The following is a 16779-nucleotide window of genomic DNA, read 5'->3' as shown; positions in this document are numbered from 1 at the left end:
CTGCTTACGTAGTGTCGTTATGGGTGAGCTAACTAATCTTTACCTTCAGGAGGATTATACCGTCTAGGTAAATGAGGACCTAGGCATAATTGTCTCTGTTCTTGTTATTGTTTGACCTTGTTAGTGCTAATCTTGATTAATATGTCCAATTTGTGTGTGTGTGTGTGTGTGTGAGAGAGAGAGAGAGAGAGAGAGAGAGAGAGAGGAAGATTAGCCCTGAGCTAACATCTGCCAATCCTCCTCTTTTTGCTCAGGAAGATTGGCCTGGGCTAACATCCATGCCCATCTTCCTCTACTTTATATGGGACGCATGCCACAGCATGGCTTGATAAGCAGTGCGTAGGTCCGCACCTGAGATCCAGACCCGCGAACCCCAGGCCAACCAAAGTGGAGCGCAGGAACTCAACCACTACACCACTGGGCCGGCCCCCCAATTTTTTTTTTTTTTTAACCTTTGATTTTTTTCTTTGTTGTTGTTTTCCAGGAGTGGTGAAAGGGGCAAATATGCTTGTAAGGTTCATCTTGCATTAATACAAAGCCAAAAAAATATAGGCAGTGAAATACCATGTGGCAAACCCAGCTCTACATAGTGTTGTAGATATGAGCAAAGTTTACATTGATATCATTTTCTGTAACAGAATGTTTCTAATCTTTTTTTTGTGTGTGTGAGGAAGATCGGCCCTGAGCTAACATCTGCCAATCCTCCTCTTTTTGCTGAGGAAGACTGGCCCTGGGCTAACATCCATGCCCACCTTCCTCCACTTTATATGGGACGCCGCCACAGCATGGCTTGCCAAGCGATGTGTTGGTGCGCCCCCAGGATCCGAACCAGAGAATCCTGGGCCACCGCAGCGGAGCGCACACGCTTAACTGCTTGCGCCACCGGGCCAGCCCCAGAATGTTTCTAATCTTGAAGTGTGTGTTTTATTATCTGTGACAATGAACTTTGAGAGTGGTCTAATATTTGTTTACATGAGTTTCTTTCCAAAGAATTTGTTTCTCGAGAATAACTTGATATATAGGTAGATTTATAAAATATAACATTATAGACTATTTTCTGTAACTCCACTCAGCTGTGCCATGCGTTGTTTTAAATGGTGGTTAGTAACTACATAGCATTAAAAAAATAAATACTAATTTAGAATTATTTAAGGACAGGCAATCTGAATTACATATGTATCAAAACAGCTGCAATTTATACCATATGAGTTTCAATATGATTGCATAAACTTACCTGACAATGTGATACTAAAAAGTTATTAAGGAGGAAAAGAATAGTTAGGGGCTATGTTATTCACAAATCATTTTTATGAAAATATATTAATTGCTTGAATTAACCAATTTAAGGGAACAACATTTCTTAGTATTTTGTTCATATTATTCATTTGCTATGCAAGTCCTTTACTACGCAACACAGTCCTATTAGTATTCTGATATAGTGAGTGAATTAATACAATTTTACTGAAAACAGGTGATATCCATTAGGCAAAATGTTTATGGACATTTTTCCTCTGGTGTGGCTATCATTGAAATAGTCAGAAATACTTGCAGAAGTTTTAAAAATGATGTAGTCTTATTCTGTTTTCATAAGAATATACTATTGAAAGCTATATAGTTCTTGTATAGGCTTTAGCAAGGGGAAGGAATATGTTTGGTCATTGGTCTTCAACACCTGTTTATTTGTGCTGTGTGCATGGCACTCACCAGCACGGCCCTAGAAGACATACCGGCTGTGCTCTCTGCAGCGTCCCATCCATTTTCCCAGAGGGAGGGATCAGCAGGAGCGGGCTAGGATGTGCCTGCTGGCATAGATGGTGTCTTTGCCTCCCTTCTTCCTTTTTTTTTTAAATTTTCTTTTGGACACATTTCACTGAGTTTAGGAAAAAAAGATATGAGATTAATGATAAAGAATCATTCTTTGTCTACTTTATATTTTAAACACATAAAACCTCCACTGACTTCTATTGCCTTTTTTGTTTTTCTCTCTCTTTTCTGCACAAGCATTCCTATCTGGACAGGGAAACCTCCCTTCTTCTGAGAAACATTGCAGGAAAACCTGCCCATTTGCTGACCAAGGTGACACTTCTTCTTTCCACCTGCATGTAAATATTTATGCCTTGTGGGTAGAATATAATTTCTGGTTTTGATTGTGCTCTCACGTTTCTCAGATTGTGCTTTCTTATTTCAGCGCCTTTGTCCTTAATCGAGGTATTTTTTTCTCTTACTGAAGGTAATTATTTACTGATCTTAATGACTGTCAGAAAATATTGAGAGTAGAAAATATTTTCAGTAATTTTTCACTAGTTTTTAACTTTTGTGTATACTTGACAGTCTTCCCAAGTACGTTACACTTTTTCTAGTTTAACATTGTATTTCACTTGAAAGTCTAAAAATTTCATTGCTTTAACTTTTACTACCAATGGTTATCTGTGCTGTGAGTTTCCTTAGAAACTTTGTTTTCTAATTTTGTTTATGTTATCAACACCTTAATTAAAACATTTATTTATATAAACAGAATCGTACTTTACATTAATTAGCTTAATCAAAGTGGAAGAGAAGGCTGCAACTTTAATTTCTCAGTTCTCCGCCCTCAGAATGGTTTACATCGGTTCAGCTGGATTTCCATTGGGCTGGTATTTTACATCAATGTAAAATCTTTCCACCATTGTCATCATTCAGTAAGGAATAACAAAATAGGGAAGCTGAATAGCTTCCTACCTCTTTTCAAGTTATGTTTTTATTTCGTTATCTTATGTAAATAATGTTCAATTCAAGAATGTCAGTCTTAGTTATAGGTAGTTTCTGAAAAATATACGTAGTAACTATGGGTAATGTCTGTTGTTATTATTGTATCGGAGGGTTTTTTAAAAATTCATTTCTTTTTTTTGTTTGTTTTTTTTTGTTTTTTTGTTTATTGCAGTAACATTGGTTTATAACATTGTAAAAATTTCAGGTGTACATCATTGTACTTCTATTTCTGCATAGATTACATCATGTTCACCACCAAAATACTAATTACAACCCATCACCACACACATGTACCCAATTATCCCTTTCACCCTCCTCCCTCCCCCCTTCCCCTCTGGTAACCACCAATCCAATCTCTGTCCCTATGTGTTTGTTTATTGTTGTTATTATCTACTACTTAATGAAGGAAATCATACGGTATTTGACCTTCTCCCTCTGACCTATTTCACTTTGCATCATGCCCTCAGTGTCCATCCATGTTGTCACAAATGGCTGGATTTCATCGTTTCTTATGGCTGAGTAGTATTCCATTGTGTATATATACCACAGCTTTTTTATCCATTCGTCCCTTGATGGGCACTTAGGTTGCTTCCAAGTCTTGGCTATCGTGAATAAGGCTGCAATGAACACAGGGGTGCATGTACCTTTGCAAATTGGTGTTTTCAAGTTCTTTGGATAAATACCCAACAGTGGAATAGCTGGATCATATGGTAGTTCTATCCTTGATTTTTTGAGGAATCTCCATACTGTTTTCCATAGTGGCTGCACCAGTTTGCACTCCCACCAGCAGTGTATGAGAGTTCCCTTCTCTCCACATCCTCTCCAACACATGTTGTTTCCTGTCTTGTTAATTATAGCCATTCTGACGGGCGTGAGGTGATATCTCATTGTAGTTTTGATTTGCATTTCCCTGATAGTTAGTGATTTTGAACATCTTTTCATGTGTCTGTTGGCCATCTGTATATCTTCTTTGGAGAAATGTCTGTTCAGGTCTTTTGCCCATTTTTTAATTGGGTTGGTAGTTTTTTTGTTGTTGAGATGCATGAGTTCTTTATATATTTTGGAGATTAAGCCCTTATCAGATGTATGGTTTGCAAATATCTTCTCCCAATTGTTAGGTTGTCTTTTCGTTTTGTTGATGGTTTCCTTTGCTGTGCAGAAGCTTTTAATTTGATGTAGTCCCATTTGTTTATTTTTTCTATTGTTTCTCTTGCCTGGTCAGATGTGGTGTTTGAAAAGATGTTGCTAAGACTGATGTCGAAGAGCGTACTGCCTATGTTTTCTTCTAGAACTTTCACAGTTTCAGGTCTTACATTCAAGTCTTTAATCCATTTGGAGTTAATTTTTGTGTATGGTGTAAGGTAAGAGTCTACTTTCATTTTTGCATATGGCTATCCAGTTTTCCCAACACCATTTGTTGAAGAGACTTTCTTTTCCCCATTGTATGTTCTTGGCTCCTTTGTCAAAGATTAGCTGTCCATAGATGTGTGGGTTTATTTCTGGGCTTTCGATTCTATTCCATTGATCTGTGTGTCTGTTTTTGTGCCAGTACCATGCTGTTTTGGTTACTATAGCTTTGTAGTATATTTTGAAATCAGGAAGTGTGATACCTCCAGCTTTGTTCTTTTTTCTCAGGATTCCTTTAGGTACTCGGGTCTTTTGTTGTTCCATATAAATTTTAGGATTCTTTGTTCTATTTCTGTGAAAAATGTTGTTGGAACTTTGATAGGGATTGCATTGAATCTATAGATGGCTTTAGGAAGTATGGACATCTTAACTATGTTAATTCTTCCAATCCAAGAGCACGGAATATCTTTCCATTTCTTTGTGTCTTCTTCAATTTCTTTCAGAAATGTTTTATAGTTTTCGTGTACAGATCTTTCACCTCTTTGGTTAAGTTTATTCCTAGGTATTTTATTCTTTTTGTTGCAATTGTAAATGGGATGGTATTCTTAATTTCTCTTTCTGCTACTTCGTTGTTAGTGTACAGAAATGCAACTGATTTTTGTATGTTGATTTTGTATCCTGCAACTTTACCATATTCGTTTATTACTTCTAAAAGTTTTCTGGTGGATTCTTTAGGGTTTTCTATATATAAAATCATGTCATCTGCAAATAGTGACAGTTTCACTTCTTCCTTTCCAATTTGGATCCCTTTTATTTCTTTCTCTTGCCTGATTGCTCTGGCTAGGACTTCCAATACTATGTTAAATAGGAGTGGTGACAGTGGGCATCCTTGTCTGGTTCCTGTTCTTAGAGGGATAGCTTTCAGTTTTTCACCATTGAGGATGATATTAGCTGTGGGTTTCTCATATATGGTCTTTATTATGTTGAGGTACTTTCCTTCTATACCCATTTTATTCAGAGTTTTTATCATAAATGGATGCTGGATCTTGTCAAATGCTTTCTCTGCATCTATTGAGATGATCATGTGATTTTTGTTCTTCATTTTATTAATGTGGTGTATTACGTTGATTGATTTGCGAATGTTAAACCATCCCTGCATCCCTGGAATAAATCCCACTTGATCATGGTGTATAATCTTTTAACGTATTGTTGTATGCGATTTGCTAGTATTTTGTTGAGGATTTTCGCATCGATGTTCATCAGTGATATTGGCCTGTAATTTTCTTTTTTGTGTTGTCCTTGTCTGGTTTTGGTATCAGGGTAATGTCAGCTTCGTAGAATGAGTTAGGAGCTTCCCCCTCCTCAATTTTTGGAAGAGTTTGAGAAGGATAGGTATTAAGTCTTCTTTGAATGTTTGGTAGAATTCACCAGGGAAGCCGTCTGGTCCTGGACTTTTATTTTTGGGGAGGTTTTTGATTACTGTTTCGATCTCCTTACTGGTGATTGGTCTATTCAAATTCTCTACTTCTTCTTGATCCAGTTTTGGAAGGTTGTATGATTCTAAGAATTTATCCATTTCTTCCAGATTGTCGAATTGGTTGGCATATAGTTTTTCATAGTATTCTCTTATAATCTTTTGTATTTCTGAGGTGTCTGTTGTAACCTCTCCTCTTTCATTTCTGATTTTACTTATTTGTGCCTTCTCTCTTTTTTCTTGGTGAGTCTAGCTAAAGGTTTGTCTATTTTGTTGATCTTTTCAAAGGACCAGCTCTTGGTTTTGTTAATTTTTTCTATTGTTTTTTGGTCTCTATTTCATTTATTTCTGCTCTGATTTTTATTATTTCCCTTCTTCTACTGATTTTGGGCTTTGTTTGTTCTTCTTTTTCCAGTTCCTTTAGGTGCATTATTAGATTGTTTATTTGAGATTTTTCTTGTTTATTGAGATAGGCCTGTATTGCTATAAACTTCCCTCTTAGAACCGCTTTTGCTGTATCCCATAAATTCTGGCATGTCGTATTTTCATTTTCATTTGTCTCCAGGTATTTTTTGATTTCTTCTTTGATTTCTTCATTAACCCAGTCGTTGTTCAGTAGCATTTTGTTTAATCTCCATATATTTGTGGCTTTTCTGATTTTCTTCCTATAGTTGATTTCTAGTTTCATACCTTTGTGGTCAGAAAAGATGCTTGGTATTATTTCAATCTTCTTAAATTTATGGAGACTTGTTTTGTGGCCTAATATGTGATCAATCCTGGAGAACGTTCCATGTGCATTTGAAAAGAACGTGTATTCTTCGGTTTTTGGATGGAATGCTCTGTATATATCTACTAGGTCCATCTGTTCTAGTGTGTCGTTTAAGGCCAATGTTTCCTTATTGATCTTCTGTTTGGATGATCTATCCGTTGGTGTAAGTGGAGTGTTAAAGTCCCCTACTATTATTGTGTTACTGTCTACTTCTGTTTTTATGTCTGTTAATAATTGCTTTATATATTTAGGTGCACCTACATTGGGTGCGTAGATATTTACAAGTGTTATATCCTCTTGTTGGATTGTTCCCTTGATCATTATGTAATGCCCTTCTTTGTCTCGTTTTACAGTTTTTGTTTTAAAGTCTATTTTGTCTGATATGAGTACTGCTACCCCAGCTTTCTTTTCATTGCCATTTGCGTGGAGTATCTTTTTCCATCCCTTCACTTTCAGTTTGTGAGTGTCTTTAGGTCTGAAGTGTGTCTCTTGTATGCAGCATATATATGGGTCTTGTTTTTTATCCAGTCAGCCACCCTATGCCTTTTAATTGGAGCATTTAGTCCATTGATGTTTAAAGTAGCTATTGATAAGTATGTACTTACTGCCATTTTTAACTTTTTTTTTCCTCAGTGTTTTAGTAGTCCTTCTCTGTTCCTTACTTCTTCTATACAGAATTGATGGTCACTTTAGTTTGACCTCTGTCTGAAAGCTGTACTCTTTAACTCCCCTCCTCCCTCCGTTTATGTTTTTGATATCATATCCAACCTCTTTTTGTGCATTTGTATCCATTACGTTCTAATCGTGGAAATAGATAATTTTTCCTATTTGTGGTCTTCTCTTTTCCCCTTAAATCAGTCCCTTTAACATTTCTTGTAACACTGGTTTCTTGGTGACAAACTCCTTTAATTTTTGCTTATCTGGGAAAATTTTGATCTCTCCTTCCATTTTGAACGATAACCTTGCTGGGTAGAGTATTCTTGGCTGTAAGTTTTTTCCTTTTAGCACTTTAAATATATCATGCCATTCTCTTCTAGCCTGTAAGGTTTCTGCTGAGAAGTCAGCTGATAGCCTTATGGGGTTTCCTTTGTATGTAACTTGACATTCTCTTGCGGCTTTTAGGATTCTCTCTTTATCTTTAATTCTGGACATTTTGATTATGATGTGTCTTGGTGTGGGCCTCTTTGGGTTTATCTTGTTTGGGGCTCTCTGTGCCTCCTGTACCTGGATGTCTGTTTCCTTCCTTAGGTTAGGGAAGTTTTCATCTATTATTTCTTGAAATAGATTCTCTGCCCCCTTGTCTCGCTCTTCTCCTTCCGGGACACCTATAACACGGATGTTAGTGCGCTTGATGTTGTCCCAGAGGTCCCTTAGACTGTCCTCACTCTTTTTAATTCTTTTCTCTTTTACCTGTTCACCTTGGGTAATTTCTTCTAGTCTTTCTTCCAGCTCACAGATCCGTTCTTCTGTATCCTCTACTCTGCTTTTGAGTCCCTCTAATGAGTTTTTCATTTCCAGTATTGTAGTCTTCATTTCTGATTGGTTCTTTTTTATATCTTCCATTTCTTTGTTGACATTCTCACTGAGTCCATCTATTCTTCTCCCCAGATCAGTGAGCATCCTTAACACTCTTAGTTTGAACTCTCTGTCGGGTAGGTTGCTCATTTCTGTTTCACTAAGTTCCTTTTCTGGGGTTTTGTCCTGTTCCCTTACTTGGAATGTATTCTTTTGCCTCTTCATTTTGCCTCTTTCCCTGTGCTTGTGTCTACGTATTAGGTAGGTCAGCTACGTCTCCTGCTCTTGGATAGGTGACCTTATGTAAGTGATGGCTTAGGAGGCTTCCAGTGTGCTTCCCTCAGTTCTCAATGTTCCAGGGTGACCCCTATGTGGGCTACGTGTATCCTTCTGCTGTGGCCTGTTTGCTCTCCCTGTAGGCGCCCAGGGAGGCTGAGTTATGCTCCTGGCCAGCTGTTGTAATGCTCAGCTGCTTGTAGTTGTTGTGGGCCCTTCAGTCTCTTTATCAGGTGTGGGAGCCCCAGCACAGTTGGCTGCAAGTTCTAATACCACATTTGTGTTGCAGTATTTCTTTTAAGTGAGTAGGCCCCCACCGTGGCAGGTTGTTAGGCTCAGGGCCTTACAATTGCTGTAAGCCTCTAGCCTATTAGGTCTCTTGTCAGCTCTCTGAGGATTGCAGCTGGGTGGGGCTGCCCTCAGGCACAGGAGCACCCAATTGTTTCAGGTTTTGGAAGGTGGAGCAAACCTCCTATGTGGGTCTTTGAGAAGTACAAGTCTTCTGTGGCTGAGAAGCCCTGCCGCCCACAGGTCCACACACACAGTCAACACAGTCCTGCCCCGTGTGAGCGCCCCGACCTCCCCAAGTGGACCCAGTCTCTCCACGGCGGGAGCCCCACACACTCTGCCACCGCCCCACACTCTCCACCCGCTCCTTGTGCACACCCTGCCCCGCTCAAGTCAGCTCAGTTGCCAGGCTGCAGAGAATCCAGTCACCAATCTATGCAGGCCCATACGTTGCCTGAGGGCTTGTTGTTGGGTGGGGTTAGTCTCTAGGGTGGGCTGCCTGCCCTGGCTGAGCTGGATTAAATCGGTGGTCTAGCGGGTGGAGCAGACCCTGGGCTAGCAGGTCTCAGGGAGAACTCCAATGGCGTCTGTGTCAGCACGCTCACACCAGGCCACAACAATGGCCGCCGCCAATGTCCCAGTCCCTGGAGAGGTCTCACCCCTCACCGAGATGCACTCAGGGCCTATTAGGTGAGTCTCTTGTCACCGAAGCACTGTGCACCTTTCTTTCTGGTGATTTTAGGATGCTTTCTGGAACGGGTGAGTTTGTGCGCGGGCCCTTTAAGAGCCAGTTTTAGTTTCTTTGTGAACCGGGTTTTCTGGGGGTGCTACCCAATGCTTTAGTAGCAGGCAAAGTCAGATATTATGCTGCTGGTCTCAATTGTGCTGGGTCCACAAAATGCCCACAGCGGGGCCGCTCCCCGGCTCAGGGCCCCGCGCCTCCAGGGAGGGTGCGTACCTGTGAGCTGCTCCCGGCGGCCGTGAAGCTGGCGGCTTGTGAAGGTGGCGTTTTTCCTCTCCAGAAGGGAGTCTCTGCCTCTTCTACTCCAGTTAGGATTGTCCGTTGTTGCAGGAGTTCCTCTTATCCAGTTTTCAGTTCTGTCTCAGGGGTAATTTTTCCACGAGTAGTTGTAAATTGGCTGTGTCCACGGGAGGAGGTGAGTTCAGAGACTGCCTACGCTGCCATCTTGACTCCGCCCCCTAAAAATTCATTTCTTCTTAATCTTATCAAGTTGTGAAAGAAGATGATAAAGCTAAAATTAAAATCTTCCCGAGAAGCAGCTCAAAGACAAAATCCAAGAGACAGCAATGACACCCTTTCTCTTGCTTGAGTTTCTCTCTTAAGATTTAGGAATGGGGTAGAAGAGCTTTAAAGATAGAGAAGTGTAGACGTCTAAGCAGATAGCCATGTACTTAAAACCATAGCAGAGTTCTTTCCTTTTCCTCAGCGCTTCGTTCTCTGTTTCTCTCTCCCTGGAGTCCACACTCATAGCTTCAGCTAGGATCTCTGTTCTAGATCAGATCTCACTCTCTGAGGGCAGCACATTTCCAGATGGCTATCAGGCGTTTCCTGGAAGTTTACCGGCATTTTACAGCACCTCCAATCCCCAGGTCTTTAGCTTCCTTACCCACCCTATCCCTGGGGTCTCACAATTTATATCCATCTTCTTTTGACATTTCTATTTCTATTCAGAATGCTGCCATTCTCCTAATTACCCAGGTTTGAGCCCTATACCATCCTTGGCGCCTTTCTTCTCACTTATTGTCTCAAAGCTCTAATGAAGCTTGTCATAATCTGCAGGATTTAACTGAGGTCACCCATCCACTTCATTCCCATTGCTCCCACCCTAAAACAGGCCCTTATTTCATAGCAGGGCCATTACACTTGTCTCTTTATTCCTGCCTATCCCTCCTCCAGTCCAGTTTGTACACTGCTCTCAGATTAAGTGTAACATTTCACCAGCTCCGTAGCTTATTCATTCAACTAGTATTTGTTGAATCCTGTGCTGTGCTGGGTGCTGAGATGTAGCATTGTATAAAATGGACATATTCCCTGCCCTCAGGAGCGCACAGTCTACTTAGGAAGACAGACGAAAAACATTGACAAGTGAGCATGTAAACAAATTCTAAATCGTGGTAAGTGCTGTGAAAGAAACAAGGTAAAGCAATAGAGAATACTGGGGAGAGGCCTGGGGCTACATTCCCTTCAGATGGTAAGATGAGAAAAGGCCCTTCTAAGGGGGTGATATTTAATCTAAAGCTTGAAGGATGAAAAGAAGCCAGCTTGAGGGTGAGGGGAAGTGTTCCCTGTAGATAGGCCCCGGGGACAAAAGAGCTTGGCATGTTTGAGAAGCTGAAAAAAGACTGTTTCTGGAGCTTCAATAGTTGAATGAAGATGTGGTGTCTTGATTTGGATTTGAAGGTGGGCAGGAACCAGATCATGCAAGACATGCTAAGGGGTTTGTATTTTTTCTAAATGCAGTGGGAAACTGTTGAAAAGAATAACTTCATCCATTCCACAAATATTTACTGCATACGTACTTGTGCCAGACAGCGTTACAGCCCTGGGGATATGGCAATGAACAAAACAGTTCCTACGATGGGGAGAGTTGTTCTTTGCAAGTTTTGGATAAGTGCATCAGTAACTTCTACTCTGCCTCTGCCCAAGGGATGATGATACCAACTGCAGTGCCAGAGCCATCACTGCTCGAATCATATCTTCACCCATGACTCAAGTGGTGGCATTACTGGTGTGTGTAGCCAACATCTGGCTCTAGCTGCCTCCTATATATCGCCCTGCTTACGTACAACAAGAACTTTGAGCAGGAATGTGATTCAGTAGGATGGAACCCAAATACTTAGGTGGGGTGGGGGAAAGAGTCAAGGGTGAGGTGGCAGAAATTCCTCGATAACCCGAGCCACAGGGGCCTCTCGATGTCAGTGCTGGCTGTTTTGAAATTAAAATGGGTTTACACCTCTTGCACACCACCTGTGTGGCAGACTGGTTCCTCTTACCCCATCACTGACCCACCTCTGCACTTTGGTAAATTAGGACACTGTGACACGTGGAAGTTAGTACACGGCAGAATGAAGACAGGAGCACTGTGCCTAGGCCAGGGCAGCAAAGGGAATATTGGTTTTTCATCGCCAATCCAGTTGTCACGACACCACTATTCATGGAAAACTATCCCACATACAGTTCTGAGCTGGGAGTTTCTGCAAAAACAATGCCAACCAGTTTCTTCTCAGAGTGACGTTTGTGCCAGCACAGGACTATTTTGCCATAAATAGGAGCAGTGGGCAAAGATACATTGCTCATCTGATGCCCTTAGATCTCTGGGTGCCGTTCCCAACGTCTCCCCTGAACTCCTGATCTAGTAATGTGTTTTTATCACGCTTTACTCCCTTACCCTGCGTTATTTTTTTCCCATAGGACTTATGACTGACGGACTTACCACACATCTCTTTCTTTATTGTCTCGTCTCTATTGTTAAATGTAAGCTCCATGAGAGCAGGGACTCTGTACCCCCTGCACGCAAACCCAAGACTGCACAGTCTCAATAAACATGTCATGTAAAGGAATGGTCCTTTAGTGACCATTGAGATTTCAAGGAATGCTGTAATGTTAACCACCATTTTCTTTGCCTCAGAGAAGTTATCAAAATTCTGTTATATTTCTGAAAGTCTTTTATTTATTTATTTATTATTTATTTTTTTTGGTGAGGAAGACTGGCCCTGAGCTAACATCTGTTGCCAGTCTTCCTCTTTTTTGCTGGAGGAAGATTGTCACTGACCTAACATCTGTGGCAGTCTTCCTCTATTTTTTGTATGTGGGATGCCGCCACAGCATGGCTTGATGAGCGGTGCGTAAGTCCACACCTGGGATCTGAACCTGTGAACGCCAGGCCCCCAAAGCAGAGCACACGAACTTAACCACTACACCACCAGGCTGGCCCCTGGAAGTGTTTTATTTCTGACAGGCAGTTTTTATTTACTGTGATCCCAAAAGTTTATACTATAACTTTTAAGCACAAAAGGGTGTATGACGTTATAGTGAAAAGAGCAAGTAATTAGTCACTTGGTTACTGCCTGTGTGCTCTTAGAAAGATTCATCTTTCTGGGCCTTCGTTCATCAGTACAGTGGATGTAATAAAGGTATTAGCCTTGCATTGAGAACTAAGTGAGACCAGGTGTAACATGCCTCCTGGAATGTGGCAAGTTTTAGGTGCTCAGTTAATGTTAGTTCTCTTCTCAGTGAGTCTATCAATTTTAGGATTTCTTCAGGGGAAGTAAACTAGTTGTTACTATTATTATTTTGGTTATAAACAGTTTTATAGAATAGAGCATTTTGTGGACATTAAACTGTTATCACTCCAAGTTTTCTTTGAATCATTTTCATTTACATAACTTTTTTGTTGTTGTAACGTGAAATAAACTAGATTCCAAAGAAACTGCTAACCACTCTTTAGCCCCTTAATTTCCATTATATTTGTTCTGAACCCACAAAGCTTTAGTAATTTCTTAGCTGAAGAAATTCACTAGCCATCTCTTAGCAACTGTAACTCTTTCTGTAAGTATTCTAATTTTTACACTGAAGAGAATGCTCTAACACTTTGTAACCAGAGCATTGGCTTTCATTTAATCATAAGATCTTCACGGAGTTTTGTCCTTTATGTAAATTTGAGGAGGCTTGGCATTTGATGGTTATTGATAGCCACACAGGAGTTTTCCAGGTAGAAAATGGGTTGTCTTTTGCTCTTTTAAGAGAAGGGATAGGAGAGAAAGTTAAGTTGTTGTATGTGTGAGGTGTCTTTTACTTATGTTTAGGATGGTTGTGGGGCAAACAGTGTGAATAAAGGGATGGTCAGAAGATAAGGGGCAGAACACTGAAGACCTGAGTTTATATGCTTTAACCAAAAGAAGAGAACAGGAGATGAATAAGGCTTTGTTCTTTGTATTAAACTTGGGCTGCAGACATTGAACATAGATTTGCATTGCCTTTATAAATAAACTATTAGATGTCTTCTAAGTATATAATCTAAACACATCAACAAAGATTTATTGATCTTTCCTGTATTGCACAACACTCTATGAGCTTAAAACAATTGCTTCCTTTCCTAGGTTGTTATGGTTAAAAGATATGATTATAGCTTAAATATAGTAGATAAAAATTAAACTTTCTTAGGAAGAGCTTATTATCCACAGGAAACAAAATACTATGAATCTTGCAATTTTATATAGATATTTTTATTTTCAGTTTTACTCCAGTGATGATATTCCAACTCTAAAGAAAGTTAGAGGTATCTTAATCGTTTCTTCAAGAAGCTTCTAGCAAGGATTAGCCTTGTTAATAAACCAGAAAAGAATAAAAAGATTTGCCTAGGTTGAAATTAAGCACATAGCTCTTAAATTTGAATTTGACACAATCTTAACAAGAACAATTTATGTAGTTATTAAAGAGTAGTATTTTGAGCAAACGGAAGAATAGCTGAATTTAGATGTACGTAAAAATAGTTTCTTATTGGTGGCTAAGAAATCTAATTGGTTTAATGTATGTTAATTTGTTGCATGTGTTGCTTGTTTCTTTAATCCTTTCTTGCACTGTGTCGCCTTTTTTCCTGTTAGCCTGTGGAACACAAACTGATCAGGGAGTTTAAGCTAATGTTATAACTGAATGACTTTTTATGTCAGTGCTTCAAAAGATAGCACTGGTTGCAGTCTGTTGTATTTGGCAAATAATATTATGCTAAAATAGGAGTATGAAAATACTATTTTTATATTTACAACCAATATCAAAATGTAATATTTAAATTCTTATATTCTTTTTTTGAATAAACTTTATTTTTTAGAGCAGTTTTAGGTCCACAGTAAAATTTGGGGGAAGGTACAGAGATTTCCATATGCCCCCTGCCCCACACATGCATAGCCTCCCCATTATCAACATCCTTCACCAGGGTGGTACATTTGTTATAGCTGATGAACCCTATGCTGACACATCGTTATCACTCCGAGTCCGGAGTTTACATTAGGGTTCACTCTTGGTGTTGTCTATTCTGAGTTTGGACAAATGGCTGATGACATGTATCTGCCATGAGAGTATCATACAGAATACTTGCACTCTCGAAAAAATCCTATATGCTCCACCTATTTGTCCCTCCTTCTCCCTAAGCCCTGACAACCACTGATCTTTTTACTGTCTCCATAGTTTTACCTTTTCCAGAATGTCATGTAGTTGGAATCATACAGGCTGTAGCCTTTTCAAATTGGCTTCTTTCACTTAGTAAAATGCATTTAAGTTTCATCCATGACTTTTCATGGCTTGATAGCTCATTTCTTTTTAGCAGTGAATAATATTCCATGGTCTGGATGAAGTACAGTTTATCCATTTACCTACTGAAGGATTTCTTGGTTGCTTCTAAGTTTTGGCAGTTATGAATAAAATTGCTATAAACATCTGTGCAGGTTTTTGGGTGGAGATAAGTTTTCAGCTCATTTGTGTAGATATTAAGGAGCATGATTGCTGAATTGTATTGTAAGAGCATGTTTAAATACGTTTTATAAGAAACCACCAAACTGTCTTCCAAAGTTGCTATGCCATTTTGCATTCCGATCAGCAATGAATAAAGAGTTCCTGTTGCTCCACAACCTTACCAGCATTGGTGTTCTCAGTGTTTTGGATTTTGGCCATTCTAATAGGTGTGTGGTGGTGTCTCATTGTTGTTTAATTTGCAGTTCCCTAATGACGTTTGATATTGAGCATCTTTTCATAGGCTTGTTTGCCATCGGTATATCTTCCTTGCTGAGTTGTCTGTTCAGGTCTTTTGCCCATTTTTTATTAGATTGTTCATTTTCTTGTTGTTTTAAGAGTTCTTTGTATATTTTGGATAATAGTCCTTTATCATGGTATGTCTGATAAATATTTTGCAACTATTTTCTCCTAGTCTATGGCTTGTCTTCTCATTCTCTTGAATATTCTTTTTTTCTTAAAACTGTTTTTTGGCATTGAGGATATATTTTGAACTTTTTTTTTTAACTTTTGCAGATTAGTTATAATATCATAAAAGAATTTGGCCTTTTAGCAGTTCATGTTTATATTTTAAATATACAAAACGTTGATTCTCCAGAGCAGTTTTTTCTCAGACTTTGAGATTTAAATTTGCTTTTCAGAGACATGAAGTAAAACTTGAAAATATGCCTTGGTAAATTTTTCTTCCCTGTAACAGCCATTCAGACCTTAAGGATGTGGCAAATGAGCCATAAGGTCATTATCCCATTGAGAAAACACTCATAAAACGCCTGCTTTCCTCTTTCTCTTCCAAAAAAAAGTGTCAAATAACTGATTTCATAAAAAACCTTGGGAACGTGGTAGTATATTTAAAATTAGAGTAGTGCTCTACTCATCAGAATCACATATAATTGGTACTTTGACTAATAATGCTTTTGTTTCGCTAAGACACAGCATTCCAGAAACTGAGAGTTTTAATGACAGTAGGTTTGTTTTCTCATTTTATAGCCTGCTTTAAAAAGAAAAAATTTTTATCTTAAGTTAAAATATACCATCAACATATTTTATAATTCTCTTCTTTATTTGCATAAAGTGGGGGATAGGATGATTTAGTCTTTTAATCAAAGGAATACATCTATAATAGTCTAAGAAAATCAAGTCTGATCTTACCCCTCTCCATTGTTAAAATAAAGTTCTTTGTTCTCTGTCTAATTGGGTTTACAGATAGTATTTCGAGACCTTGGTTATTATGTTAATTCACTGGCTCCCTTCATTGAAAAGGATCAGATTTCTGGCAGACAAGCCCACTGTCTTCCTACTTGTTTTCTTCTCTGTTCCACAGAGTAGTAAATACTAAGCTTGAAATGAGAGGAGACAGCCTAGAGTATGAAATGGAAATAGAAGCAGTTCAGAAACAAGAAAGCCAACAGAATTTAAGAAAACAGGGAATAAATCTATTAAATGAATTGAGTTTTTTTTTTTTGCCCTGGAAGCCTTAGCTTTTTAATGAAGAATAACAAACACATGGGTTATGGTTTTTAATCACAATCCAGAGCAAGTAAAATTTGGCTGATATAATTAGGTTTTTCTTTTGCTTTGTATTTTTTTCTAAGTCTTAAATAAAGGAATATATAAGATGGCATTTTATATTTTTCTTAGATATTTTCCGGAGTAATCAAAAGCCTAGAATTAGAAAGTAATCCCTTATAAGCAAAGGTTTACTTACATGAGTTTTTTCAACTGGAGATTAATGCTACAGTGTACTATGGCCTATTGCTGGAAAGTACAAGTAAGTACCTGTATTACAGTACTGTATGTTATTTTAGGGAAAAATAGATGGCTTAAGTATGTTTTAGT

At 38.9% G+C, this 16779-nt stretch overlaps 1 protein-coding gene across 13 annotated transcripts in view; it reads left to right on the top strand.

Annotated features, from left to right (window-relative positions):
* Positions 1–16779, top strand: part of RAPH1 (Ras association (RalGDS/AF-6) and pleckstrin homology domains 1) — a 102859-nt gene that overhangs the window by 53962 nt on the left and 32118 nt on the right. For 8 of the 13 annotated variants that reach the window (XM_087435671.1, XM_087435670.1, XM_087435663.1 and 5 more), the window contains one exon: positions 2002–2076. The exons of 4 other annotated variants lie outside the window; for them this stretch is intronic. In XM_087435671.1, coding sequence (XP_087291797.1) covers positions 2002–2076 — 75 coding nt within the window. Of the gene's footprint in view, positions 1–2001; positions 2077–9044; positions 9108–16779 lie in introns of those variants that run through there. One more of the 13 variants, XM_087435675.1, reaches the window with a different exon arrangement.

Source organism: Ceratotherium simum, chromosome 9, assembly GCF_057802395.1.
Source record: "Ceratotherium simum simum isolate JZ-2026a chromosome 9, ASM5780239v1, whole genome shotgun sequence".
In the NCBI taxonomy this organism is placed as follows: Eukaryota; Metazoa; Chordata; class Mammalia; order Perissodactyla; family Rhinocerotidae; genus Ceratotherium; species Ceratotherium simum.
This window is presented reverse-complemented; position numbering and strand designations above follow the sequence as displayed.